This window comes from Nipponia nippon, unplaced genomic scaffold (assembly GCF_047370975.1).
Source record: "Nipponia nippon isolate SJK-2023a ecotype South Korea unplaced genomic scaffold, ASM4737097v1 scaffold_1, whole genome shotgun sequence".
NCBI classification, from domain to species: Eukaryota; Metazoa; Chordata; class Aves; order Pelecaniformes; family Threskiornithidae; genus Nipponia; species Nipponia nippon.
Genome location: NW_028262290.1, coordinates 55,961,658 through 55,975,551, shown reverse-complemented (window position 1 = coordinate 55,975,551; position 13,894 = coordinate 55,961,658). Strand labels below are relative to the sequence as shown.

At 43.3% G+C, this 13,894-nt stretch overlaps 1 protein-coding gene across 11 annotated transcripts in view; it reads right to left on the bottom strand.

Moving 5' to 3' along the window:
• Positions 1-9,756: 9,756 nt before the first annotated feature.
• Positions 9,757-13,894, bottom strand: part of PTPRM (protein tyrosine phosphatase receptor type M) — a 499,983-nt gene continuing 495,845 nt past the window's right edge. For 4 of the 11 annotated variants that reach the window (XM_087756312.1, XM_087756322.1, XM_087756360.1 and 1 more), the window contains one exon: positions 9,757-10,606. In XM_087756312.1, the coding sequence (XP_087612438.1) occupies positions 10,553-10,606 (54 nt within the window). In that variant the 3' untranslated portion in view covers positions 9,757-10,552. The remainder of the gene's footprint in view (positions 10,607-13,894) is intronic. The other 7 variants (XM_087756370.1, XM_087756330.1, XM_087756349.1 and 4 more) reach the window with 3 other exon arrangements.

Here is a 13,894-nt window from a genome sequence, read left to right as displayed (position 1 = left end):
ACAATCCTGGTAGACATTGGCCAAGCTGGCCAAGGAGGCCAAATCTTTTTTTCTTTTTTTTTTTTCCCTCTTTCCAGAGAGAATAGAAGATCTGTTTAACTGCTGCCAACTTCATTAGCTGATTGATGGGCTTGCTGGCCTGGCCGAGCACTGCTCTGAAGGTTAGGTTTCCTGAAAGCAGAAGGAAAATCCCCCCCATGACCACTCTGGCACTTGTAGAACAAGCAATTTGTCTGACTGGCTGCTGAATGTATTAATATTTGAAGTTAATTTGTCTGCTTGAATAATCTGGTGCCAAATCATGTAGCCATTTATCAGTTGTAATGGGAAGATGATGCTCTTACCCGACTGCCTCTAGAAGGTAACCACCATAACCTTGGTACAATTGACACAGTTGATTGTGGAAAATTACATTGCAATATTGTTCTGACTGCTTGGTTACAAAAAGTATTTAGTAGCTTTATGTGCAAGGTTGGACTAAATTATATCTCTGTAGTCCAGATGAAGTGTAACAAATGAATTTGCAGTTGTACCAGCAGTACCTGTGACGAGAGGGTGTCTAATTCTTCCTAAGAGCCTCAGCTAAATGGAAACCTCATGTAACAAGTACATGTGTTGAAAGAAAACATTCTCAGCAGAGGTCTTGGGAGAGGAGAGAATGCTCCATTTAAAAACATGGAAGGTAAACACCACCCAAGCCAATAAAATTCTGCCCACCTTCAGCAGACGACGCTCTGCCCCAGGCTGTGCTGCTGACAGATGTGGTGGGATGGCAGGCGGGAGAGCAACGCTGTCAGCATGAATGAGAGCCTTCGCTGGAAAACACGCGTTTGGCAAAGCCGCCTGTCAAAACAGACGCAGGATGACCACAGACTGATCCTTGAAGCATAGTCAGAGATTCAGAATGTGGGTCAGAGTGATTGGCAAGAGGGGACGTCGGCAGCGGGACGGGAGGAATGAAGGGAGGAGTGCCAACAGAAGGAGAGGGAAGCTCTATTTGACCAGTAGGCTTTGTCATCTGATAGAAAGACAGTACAGTTTAATATATCAAAAGCTTTTATTGAAATCGATTACAACAGCACTCACTTACCGACCCTTTTGGCTGTCAGACTGAGGCATAGCTCCACACTAGGCAGCCTAAAGAAGGCAGAAGGCAGACTGATAACAGTTCATTCATTTATTGTCACTGAAGGAGATACAGATTTGTGCATGTGCTATCTTCTTGCTAGATCTTGACAGAGATTGGTACAGGCAGGCTAGAAGTACCAGGATGTGAAGAGTATCTAGTTTGGGGGATGGCTTTTATTTTGCTCATATCCTACTAAGAGAAAGCCAATGTATACACAAACTGAATATAATGAAGCAAAAGAGTTGCAAGCCATTGGCAGATGGTTTTTTAGCAGTGCTGTCTCTGTGGATTTGCTCAAAAGCTGGTTGTTTTCAGATGGAGACTGTAATTGTTCCAAAATACAAGGCTGCAATCCACCAGCATGGCTGAATCTGTGCTGATCCCCTCTAACGGCAAAGCTACATTTTGTTTTATGTGGTGTGTAATATTGATTAAATTCCTGTACATGGCCAACAAAGGTCACTCTCCTTATGCCTGGCTGCGTGAGAGTTTCACAGGCATTCCCACCAAACTGCACAGACTGGAGAACACGGAGGCGAGCAGATAATGAAGTCTTCAAGGACCAACATCAAATTTCATCCCACTTCTCATGCGGCAAGGCAGTAACTATATTTCACTCCCAAGACTTTTCATCCCCAAAAGGCTTTATATTATAGGCTGATTATTATATACCGTATAAATCAGAATTTCAAGGGGACACAACAGCAGGCTAGTTCTCTATGCTTTCAGCTCAACTTCTAACAGTTACAAATACAGAGAGTAACTTGAGACTGGATACATCCCAGTGTCTCTTCAGAGGCTGTAATTACTAACCTGATGTATAATGTATTAAGTACGTGATCCACTATGGCGCTCTGCCTTCTGAGTTACCTGAAGTTAATAGTTTCTGGGGGAGCAACTCATCAGGGTGAAATGCCACCTCCTTCTACAGCGTCTAGAGTCCTGCAGGTCTGGAAGCTCTCAGGCAGGGCTCTGCTGCATCTGTAACATTCCTTCACGGCACAGCAAAAATGCTAGCAGAGTTCTTTTGTTGTAGTAATTGCTGGTTATAGACTACACTTAAAATGGGCTGAATACCACACAGATACAGAGAAGCTCAAGTATCTGTCCCAATTTTTTTGCCACACGCAATTCAATCCTATGTTTTTCTCATTTTAAGCGAGTGGGTCAATCTGCCCCTGTCTATTTGGGTTCATTTTAATAACATGCTTAAATCATGTGCTTAATTTTAAGCACCTAAGCAATCCCATTCATTTTATGACAAATAATGAGCTCATATTTAAAACTTTTTGTTGAAGCATGTTGTTGACTGATAGCTGTAGATCTTAGTCCTACAAACGCTTCTATGCTATCTGTGGTGGGTTGACCCCAGCCAGCAGCAAAGCCCCACACAACCACTTGCACACTCCTTTTTCCCCCAGTGGGGTGGGGTGAGAGCATAGGAAGAGCAAAACCGTGGAGACCCATGGGTCGAGATAAAGATAGCTTAATAACCAACGGAAAGAGGAAGAAAAGAGGGAGTACCACCACCAAAAAAAACCAGTAGATACAAAGGCATGCACTCACCACCTCCCACAGGATGACCAATGCCCAGCCAGTCTCCTAGAAATGGCTTCCTCCCCCTCCATCCCCATTTTGTTGCTGGGCATGATGTTATATGGTATGGAATACCCCAATATCTGTTCTTTGCTCAGTTGGGGTCAGCTGTCCCAGCTGTGTCCCCTCCCAACTTCTTTCCCACCCCCAGCCTACCTGCTGCAGGGGCAGAATGAGAAACAGAGAAGGCCTTGCCGCTGTGCAAATGCTGATCAGCAACAGCTAAAATGCTGGTGTGCTATCATCAACACTGTTTTGGTCACAAATCCAAAACACAGCAACACACAGGCTGCTATGAAGAAAATTACCTTCATCCCAGTCAGACCCCCTACAGCATCATGACGCGACATGTACAAGGACTGGTGAGCTCAGATGCAAAATTTGTGTGAGTACTGGATTGCTTTTTTTGCACAAGTGGGACTAGACAAGAGGATATCAATGTAAATGTTTGTAGGACTAGGAGTTTTGATTGCATTTACTCAGACCTGGCAGCAGTATTAATGTATGTCTAGCATGAATGAGACTTATGCTTTAATTGTGGCCCCTGAGCACATCTTCACAAAAAACCCAATTACTAGAAATATCATGACTGTAGAGATACAATTAAAAGTCTTCTAGCTGCTACTGAAAACACATGAATAGAAGAGTTTCAGGAGTAAAAATACCATTGCTGGGAAAGACTGTCAGTGAATATGAGACATTAATCTTCCCTGACACATTCCCTTAGACAAGCTACAGCAAGCATTGCTCTCACTCTTCATTGTCAAAGCCCACCTTTTCTGTGCTTCTGTGCATCGAGTATTATCAACAATATTAAACAAAATCATGGCAGGGTGTTTATAGACCCCCAACCTCTTCTAGCCTCACATCTCCTTTCAACCTGTCTCAAGTCATATTACTCAGGAAGAGCATCGTGTTCTGTGGTGATAGGACTGGGAGGAAGCGGGATGGAGGCTCATGGGGCAGGTTATACACGAGCCCAGGGTGAGAGGCAGGACTGTAGCACCAGAGGGCAATGCATCTTTCAGGAGGGACCTTGGAGGCTCATATGGAAGATACAGACTTGAAAGCAGGGTTGCACCACAGCTTTCCTGCCCTGCCTCCCCAGGCTGAGTCAGGGAGATGCGCCAGCCTTGCCCTGAGAGTGGGACTGGAGGAGGTGAGGATGGCAAGGGTTGGCTTTCAGGCTTAGAGCAGGACATCAGGCGAGTCTGGGGAAATAACCAGAGCAGGAGCTGCCTTTTCAGCCTTCCACAGAAAAGTTTGCTTGGAAATACCCAGCAGGGGTGAGAAAGGCATTTTGCTGTTGCTGTTTATTGCAGTTTGTGAAGGGTTGACAAGGCTTTGGAAAGATTCCTTCATTAAAATGGGCTGGGATGCTGAAGGCAAGCGGCAGCGGCTGAGCAGGGGTGCACAGAGCAAGCTGCCTCGTGCCAGCGGTGTATGGAAAGCTCCCATGGGCAGAGCATGTGAATGGCTGAAGCAATGCAAATGCACCCATCAGCTTATAATTTCACCATATAGACAAAGTCTAGGCTGTGAAAAACAAACAAACAAATGAGCTCCAATAGAAACAGCATTATTTTTTGCATGGTCTGTTGGGTTTTACTGGTACTCTGCCCCAAAAATGACAGTGGTTATTGGCTTCCTTAACAAGCATCAAACAACAGAACTAAGCTGTATATTTTTGTTCTATTCCTAATTTAGTTTTTCTTTTAATAAAGCCAAGTGTCTGGCATCAGATACAGGCTGCATGAGATTTTGTAGTTCGAGGCTCCAAGTTGATAAAATAAGTGTGAAACCAACAATAAATGTAAAATGATGTGACGAATCATTCTGTTAGTGATTGGCCTACATACCTCATTGTTTCTGAAGGCAAATGCACAACTGCTTGGAGAAGTTGCTCTGGGAGGCAGAACAACCAAATTACCTTTGAATCAGAAAACTAATGAGGCTGTAAAACCTCAAGTAAACTTTCAAATCACTTATTTTCCTGTAGTCATCCTTGATTTGGGTGGGGGGATACACAAACCAACCACAGGGAAAGGAGACTCAGCAGCTGATCCTGCTGTGAGTGTTTTGGAGTGAGTAATGCCAAGGGGCTTCAGGTTTGCTACTACCATTACAGCCTCTCCAGGCCTCCCCGAAGGAAGCTGCCTGGAATAGCTGCTGCTGGAAGTGTCAATTTATCTTCATTGCCACACCTCAAAGAAGAAAAATCTATTTGTGTCTTTACTGCATGTTATTAAAGGGCCAGCGTTGACTGACAAGGGGCATATACAGCAAACAGTTAGACCTGGGGGAGCACCCCCGTACAGTAAAACGAGAAGTGAACATTTCAGACATATTAAAGATGAGCCCTAACCAGCTGAAAGAGAAATCCAAAATGAAGATGGTCTTGATGCTGCATAGCACCTTCAGATCAAGTCTTTGTGGCACAGAGACCTTTATGAGCCACGCTGCATACAGCTGGGTAGGAAGTTTCTTCTATGCTTTATTTTTTTAATCTTACTATATGTAGTCCTTATGCTTTGGGTTAGTACTCTGTGAAGCTACCCTGCCAGTGACAGACTCATTTTGTTGATAAGGAAGCCCAGAAAGCTGTCAGGAGCGTTGCTGTTAAAAAGATACAGATTATCTGCATGTGATCACCTCTCTCACCATCCCCATTGCTGCTCTTTCAGAATAGCTTAGCAAAAATCATCTACCTCAAGTCCTGGAGAGATCATGAGTTGGGTGATACATATGGCTAATCATTTGAAGTATCTCTTTATTCATTTATGTGCCTATTATATAACGGGGATTGAAGAAAACAACCCTTCCTCTGTTCCTCCCAAACTAGGACTGACGTCTCCCTAAGTTCTGCAGCTGTACTGGGCTTGTGATGGTGTAACTTTCTTCTGAAAAGGGAGGTTGGTTCATGAACACTTAAAATGGCTGACACTGCTGTTTTCTTTCTCTTGGCTCCTCTAAAATGCCACCCTCCAGGTAACTTCCATAAGCTCCATGCTGCTTCTTGAATACCTGCCTGCCATGTTTATCTCTTCTGATTCCTTACGTTTTCTCTGTTCCTAACTCCTGAACTCATCATCTGTTTTTCCTTCTTGCCAAAATTTTGTTTTACCTAAGGCTGGATTTCTCTATCATTTGTATTGGTTGATAGCTGTAGTATGACAAGGTGACGAGACCAGGGCAGGGCTAGGAGCAACAGCGGCCAAGTGCCCCCCCCCCCCCCCCAGGTATAAAAGAAACCCCTGGGGAGTGCTAGCAACCAGGAGCACTGCCAACAGGGCGTGTAAACAGGGCGTGGCACGTCAGCAAGGGCGTGGTGCGTCAGCAAGGGCATGGCACGTTGGCAAGGGCGTGGTGCGGCAGTTTGCACGGAAGGATGTGCCGGAAGGGCACCAAAGCTCTGCCAGCTCGACCAGGGAGCGATGGTATCCATCCGGCGGAAAGCCGTGGCCTCCATAAGCTCTGCACCCACCACAACCGACACAGCTTCCCAGACAGAGCTCCGGCAGGAACAGGCTGCCACCCAGGTGTCAGGCTGCACGGTGACTTAAGGGACAGGAGGCAATGGCGACAAGTTCCTGCCCAGCGCAGCAGGCGCGTCCCCTCCGTGACTGCTCCACCTTCCCAGGTGCCCTTCCATCATAGGTATGAGGCTCTGCAAGTGGAACTGAACCATGACAAGGACGATGGTACATTCAGCTCGGAGGTGTTGCCAAGGTTAAAAGTTAGCCTACACCCTGCATGAAAACCGCTTCCGTAAAGAAAAAAAGACAGGTCATTGTCATGGGAGACTCTCTCCTGAGGGGAACAGAAGGCCCAATATGCAGAGCGGACCCACTTTTTAGGGAAGGCTGTTGCCTCCCTGGGGCCCGGGTTAAAGACATGAAAAGAAATCTTCCTACCCTGGTATGGCCCGCAGATTACTACCCATTATTCATTTTTCAGGTAGGCAGGTCCTGCTTGACTAACCTGATCTCCTTCTATGAAAAGGTGACCCGCTTAGTGGATGAGGGAAAGGCTGTGGATGTTGTCTACCTGGACTTTAGTAAAGACTGACACTGTCTCCCACAGCATTCTCCTGGAGAAACTGGCTGCTCATGGCTTGGACGAGTGTACTCTTTGCTGGGTAAAAACCTGTCTGGATGGCCGGGCCCAAAGAGTTATGGTGAAGGGAGTTAAATCCAGCTGGTGGCTGGTCACAAGTGGTGTTCCCCAGGGCTCAGTATTGGGGCCAGTTCTGTTTCATATCTTTCTCAACCGTTTGGACAAGGGGATTGAATACACCCTCAGTAAGTTTGTAGATGACACCAAGTTGGGTGGGAGTGTTGATCTGCTGGAGGGTAGGAAGGTTCTACAGAGGCATCTGAGCAGGCTGGTTCAAGGATCAATGGACCGAGGCCAACTGTATGAGGTTCAACAAGGCTCAGTGCTGGGTCCTGCACTTGGGTCACAACAACCCCAAGCAATGCTACAGGCTTGGGGAAGAGTGGCTGGAGAGCTGCCCGGTGGAAAAGAACCTGGGGGTGTTGGTTGACAGCTGGCTGAATATGAGCCAGCAGTGTGCCCAGGTGGCCAAGAAGGCCAATAGCACCCTGACTTGCATCAGGAATAGTGTGGCCAGCAGGACCAGGGAGGTGATAGTGCCCCTGTACTCGGCACTGGTGAGGCTGCACCTCAAGTACTGTGTTAGTTTTGGGCCCCTCACTGCAAGAAGGACATTGAGGTGCTGGAGCATGTCCAAAGAAGGGCAACGAAGCTGGTGAAGGGTCTGGAGCACAAGTCTTACAAGGAGCGGCTGAGGGAGCTGGGGTTTAGTCTGGAGGAGGCTGAGGGGAGACCTTATTGCTCTCTACAACTACCTGAAAGGAGGTTGTAGCGAGGTGGGGGTTGGTCTCTTCTCCCTACTAACAAGTGATAGGACGAGAGGAAATGGCCTCAAGCTGCACCAGGGGAAGTTTAGGTTGGATATTAGGAAATATTTTTTCACCGAAAGGGTTGTTAAGCATTGGAACAAGGTGTATTTAAAAGAGGTGTAGATGTGGTGCTTAGGGACATGGTTTAGTGGTGGAGTTGGCAGTGGTAGGTTAACGGTTGGACTTGATGATCTTAAAGGTCTTTTCCAGCCTAAATGATTCTATGATTGTATGATTCTATGAGAGTGAGGACACAAAGCTCCTTGCTGTGCTTTCTTTAGCTGGCTCCAGTTTTAAGGCATCGGTAGTTCACAGAATGCCTTTTGGGACAACATCACACAGACTCTGTAACATGGATATGACTATGCCTATGTCAGAAGAACAAAAAAAAAAAGTAGTATCAGTAAACCACTAAGAAACACTGCAGAACTCTCTCCTCCTCTTCTCCTTCCGCACCTCAACCCCCAAGACCTACCTGTGCAAAGTATGTCTGCAAGAGTACAGCAGCTGAAATAATGCCTGGCAGACACTGGCAGTCTCTGTCCTTGGGAGAAATTGCCACGATTCTTGCTGCATTTCAATAAATTTCAGTCACATTTGGGATCACATTACCTGCATCACCTTCTGTCCTAGGGTTCCTTCAGCACACTTATCCCTCTTACTTATACTTCTTGAAAGCATCAGGAGATACAGGACACATACGTGCATATTTCAATCAATAGATTATGGAATCCAACTTTTAGTGTCTCACAGTTACTACAAAGCAGCATGCTTGGCTGGCATACCTGGTGTGTCAAGCTGCTTGTGAGGAATATGATGTTAGAGGTTTGGATTTTGTTTCCTGACACCAGTGTTTCCAAACGAATCAGAGCATAATCTGCAGTAGGCTGAAGTGCTACAGGATTTATCCAAGGACCATCATTCTTCTCAGGGCTAGGGTTGTTTTTCCTAAGTTCTTCAGTACCTCCATGCAATTTATAGCAATGGCCGGTACCTGCCAGCTACATTTTAAAGCAATTTGAAAAGAGATGCTTTCCAGCTGCAGAGGAAGCCTATCCTTGTCTTCAGATGTGAATTTTGCAGTAGTTTTTGAACTGGCAGTTGACAAGCTGTGATTCATTCTGTCCAAGCTGGATCTCTTAGGTTTAGAGGTTCTCAAGACATTTTGACTAATACATTTATATAGATACTGCCCCCATTCCAGATGGCTAGCACATTAAAAGGCTCTTTTTAAGAGCTGAAATACTGTGCGGTCTGCTGCTTCCTTGCATTGGGTTTCCCATATAGCTTTGGAAGGCTTCAGTATTGAGCAGTTGCTCTGTCTGCAATGTCTCCTTGACAATTCTGGGTGAGAGAAAGATCTGCAGTTCCAGCAGACGGTGCAGCAAGCCATTGCGGGCTCATTCCCCTTTCTCACTGCTTCATTGCTGCGCTTCCTGCATCCATGAACATGAGGCAAGCCCCAGCCCCTTCAGACACCGGTAGGAGCTTGGGAGAAAGGGGAACCATCCAAATGCCATGGAAGTGCAGTACAGCCATTCTCAGGACAGGCAAGAGCTTTAATGGTGTAAACCTGTCCACTGGCAGTACTGGTAACAGCACTAGTAACAGAGCAGTTTTACTCACTTTTTAACTCCCCCCAGTCATTCTAGTATTGGTATCTTTAACACGAGGAATTAATTCCCCCTCACAGCAGTCATTCTTCCCAAGAACAAATGCACCATCACCCCTTTCATAGCAGCAGACACAGAGCAAACGGCAGGGCATGCTCAGGGCCAGAGAGGAATGCTGTGACGAGACTGAGTACTGCAAGCCCAACATCATCTCTGCTTCATACAGCAGGGCAATTTTCAGGTTCTGCATTTGTGCATGTGCATCTTTAAACATACAATTCACCTCTTTTTATGTATTGGCACGGCACATCTTGCTATTGGCTGGATCAACACTGGATCAGACAATAAACACGCTCTGGAGGTAGCTCAGTATTTACAAGAATTAATCTGAAAAGAGGCTTAGCTGAAGGCACTGAGATGCCAAGAGATACTAAATTAAACGAGATTTTATCATGTATGTAATTATTTATTGAGCTGAGAATCCATACAAGGTAAACAAATGTTTACACTATCATAGAGTAAGCATTTCCAGGGCTTAATAAAAATGATTGTCACTCACTGTGCTTCACAAAAAAATTCATTTTAATGAATAAATAATTTGATGAAATCAAAAAATATTTACAATATAAACAAATGAAAAAGCTTTGGATATATTAATCTGAGCATCCTGTATTTTGCATTTTCTAACTGTATTTCTGTCAAGATTCTTTCTCTGAAATGGTACAAAGTGGATAGAAATTACAACTCAACAAAGTTAACATGATTTGGTACATGTCTTTCCATTAGTTCAGATAAGCTACATATGATTCATTTATTATGCACGTGTTAGAATACAAATATAACTAAAATCATATATTATCAAAATGCCAGACAGCATTCTCCACAGAACAGAAATGTACACTAGGCTGTGACAATAACTGAGAATCACAGGCAACAAAATATAACAGAAAAGTACAAATTCCTTCATAAGAATATAATTGTGCTCTCTTATTTACCAGAGGACTATGCTGCTTCACCACATCAATGGCTATGTATGAATACAGTGTTCAACAACTGCCATGTGGTTTGGTGTACGTTCATATGGGTGTCAAGCAGCGGCATTATAGTGGAAAACGGGCAGTGCAAGCAGTTTTATAAACATCTTTTCGGGCTCTTAAAAAGAGCCAATTATACAAAGCAGTATAAGCATAACACTGAGAAGTCTTCACCTCATTTACACAGATATCATGAAGCAACTTGCTTTGTTTGTGGTGGTGAAAGGAGGAATTTTGTCTGTGCTGGTTATGCAATCAGCCAGAATTCAAGTATTCCAAAGCCACTTCATAGCAGAATTTGTATTGATCCTGAAAAATCAAAAGAAAACCACAAAGTCAGTTATTGAAGGAACTTAATTAACGGGATCAATATTTCTCTTCTGTTAGAATTATTTACTATCAGCTGTTGTCAATAGGAACCAGTTTGCAAATCCAATTTATATTCAGATAAGAAAATCTTTATATTAACCAGACAATAGACACTACACACAGTAACTTACGGTACTGCTCATATTAGATGTGCATTTAGCTGCTCTAATACACTTGTATGAGAAAAATTGACTACTCGTAAGCAAATTGACTTGCAACCCTTCTGTCATCTGTCAAAATGCTCATGTAGCACTTTACCAGATTTGGAGTTATTGAAATTCCTCCCTGGAAATGTTTATCTTAAAATAGACCCAGTGTCTAGTACTTCCCAGATTGTAACTTTTATTTTAATGTCATTCATGCACTTGCTACCTTTCAGGGCAAGACCTGCTTACTGTTCCTCCTCTAGGCGCAGCTCAAACCCACGCCAAAATCCTGTCCTCTCCCAGTGCAACAGGCCTGTGAGATCAGGCCTGAGCTAAATTAATTGGATTCATTCAAATTAATTTTTAGCAATTAATGGTGATGCATGAGTTAGGCTCTTAACAGCTCTTCTGTTACCCAGGCTAAGTTTTCCAGTGTCAGCCCTGTACTTCAAACACAGACCTGCTGCTTTTAATTGCAACTTCTTGGAAACAGGGCCGATCCCAGGGAAATCCCCTTCCCGTGGTGTGCAAACCCAGTCTGCATCCTTCAGAGACGAAAGGTCGGGACTTCGCCCCCTTCACGTCTTCAGCAGTACAGAGGAGCCACTGCTTTTGATTGACCCTCACCCACTCTGCAACTTTAAATGATGCAGTCACCAATGACTTCACAGTTTTCTGTGTGCACACATATCCCGCTTCCATTTTTGCTCTTGCTACTCACAATATTTAGCAATCCTACAAACATTTAAGTGGAAGAAAAAAGCTGAAAGAAATAGTAGATGTGGGTTCCCTGAATCCAAGGGCTCTGGCTTCTAAATATTCAGTTTGGAAATCCCTGCCATTTTAATAACTATTTCTGACACTGAACTGCCTCTTTCTTTTATGCACTTTAATCAATTAATAAAAGATAACTAAGCATGTACTATCATACAGGAACAACAACAGACTTAACTAGCTGACAGCGCTCAGCCTTCAACTTCCCAACATCACAAGTAGGAAGATTACAATTACACTTGAGATATATTCTCCTTTTCATTGAAGTAAGCATTTGAAAGGATTAACTCTTTTGGCCTGTACTCATGATTTTGGGTCACATTTTAGCTGAGAAGAGGGTCCACCTTAACATGGAAGAGACCAAATAATATTACAACAATCAAAAAGCTCCTAACAAGCATGGACAATTTCTCAGTTCTTTTGTTGAGAGCTGTCACTTCAAAAGAAAACAAATCTTAGGTGCACATATCACCTAAGTTGTGAATGAGTTGTATATGAGGTTTTAAGATCCTGCAGGGTTCCATAAACTGCTTGTGTCATCTTCAGAATGAGAAAAGAATAAAAAAGAAGAAAGGAAAAAAAGGAGTATTATGTAAATTATTCCTTGTCTGCTTGTATTGCATATATGTTTCTAAATAAATGAAAATTATTCTATAACTACATAATAGATCAAAACAAGAGATCAGCCACTCATCCATTTCCATTTTTCCATGCTCATTTTATGCCGATTTACTGATGCAGCAGAATAACTTGTCATTTTTAGTAAACTGAATACCTGTCTTAAAGAGCAGACATATATTATTTCCCACTGAGTTCACTCATATGTGTCCTTTGTACATTTTTATTATTCACTTGATGGCGGATATTAAAAGTCTCTTTACGTTAGGTAGCTTCAGAGAGGTATATTTATATTTTTTTTTCCTAGGACACCTATTGGTAGGTCCAATAGCATTTATCACAAAATTCTTTGGGCATTCTGTAATAGACATTTTGTAATACCATGGGTTACCTTTGTATGATGGCTGAAGAATTTCATAGATTTCCATATTGTATGGATGTGGCATTCATATTTTTACACTTGCAGGAAAACCAAAGGTTTCAATGAAATGAAGAGCTGAACGTCTAAGTATGAACTGTAAAGATTGCCCTTCATCTAGTCACAAAGTGCATAACAGGTATTGATAAAGCAGTCTTGCAACTATTTTTGTAAAATACTGTTACAATTCTGAGCATTTCATCTTTCACCACAGAATTTTACAAAGGTAGATGAATATTATTGTTCTCATTTTTCAAATATGGAAACTAAGGCAAAGACACGTTAATATAAGAAAGGTCACAAAGGATAAAGTCAGTAACAGGATCAGGAAAAGAACTCAAGTGTCCCGATTCCCTTTTACCATGAAACAATCTACTTGGAAATTGAAACCTTGCTAATTCAAATATTTGTTCCTACAAAGTAGCAGGCCAAGACTGAAGAGATGTGGTTCTAACTCTGCTTTGTCAGCGAATTACGTGCTAATGGGAAAAATCCTGATCATTCCCTGCCTTTGTTCCTCTGTCTGTAAAATGAGGAAAACAATACTGATCTCCTTCACAAATGCTTTGAAATCTCCTAGTGAAAAGGCCTTACAAGGCCTCTCAATGCCGTCCAGACAGTCTCAATACCATCCTCAATTTACTAAAAGCTATTTTTATATTCTAAAATAATACATTTAGCTTTTGATTAAAAAAATTCTCTGCTGAAAAATGGAGACAGCTGCCTGACAAATCTACACCCGGAGAACTGTCACAAATGCGAATTATATTTCTTCAACTGTACATCTTCACACTGGTAATTTTCTTTTTATTTCTATAAAATAAATGAATAAGAGATCAGTGAGTTCTGTGGACTTAAGCTCTGGGAGAACGGAGAACAGCAGGCCTGCCAAGTCTCTATCCAAACTATACTATCTGAAAGAAGAAGTAGGACATTTTTCTTAATATCTAGGAAATAAAAATGTATGGTTCTCAGCATGATGATTCTCCTCCTGAGAATATAAACTAGAAGAAGAGGAGCTAACTAAGCTGCTCCCTCCCACCACTGTGAAAGCTTGATAGTTTCTCACTGATACAAGATTCACAGTTCCACATTGCTGGCTCATAGCCCTGTGGTGCTGCTAGTAAACTCCCTCCTTGCTTAGCACAGCTGGCAACGTCTGGCTTTTTTCCATGAGCCCGGCCAGAGCAGGGCCTTGGGGAGGCTCTGGGACTTCACAGGTAGGCTAGATGAGAGAGCACTGCGATGGAAGATGTGGTGGGAGCCGTTCTT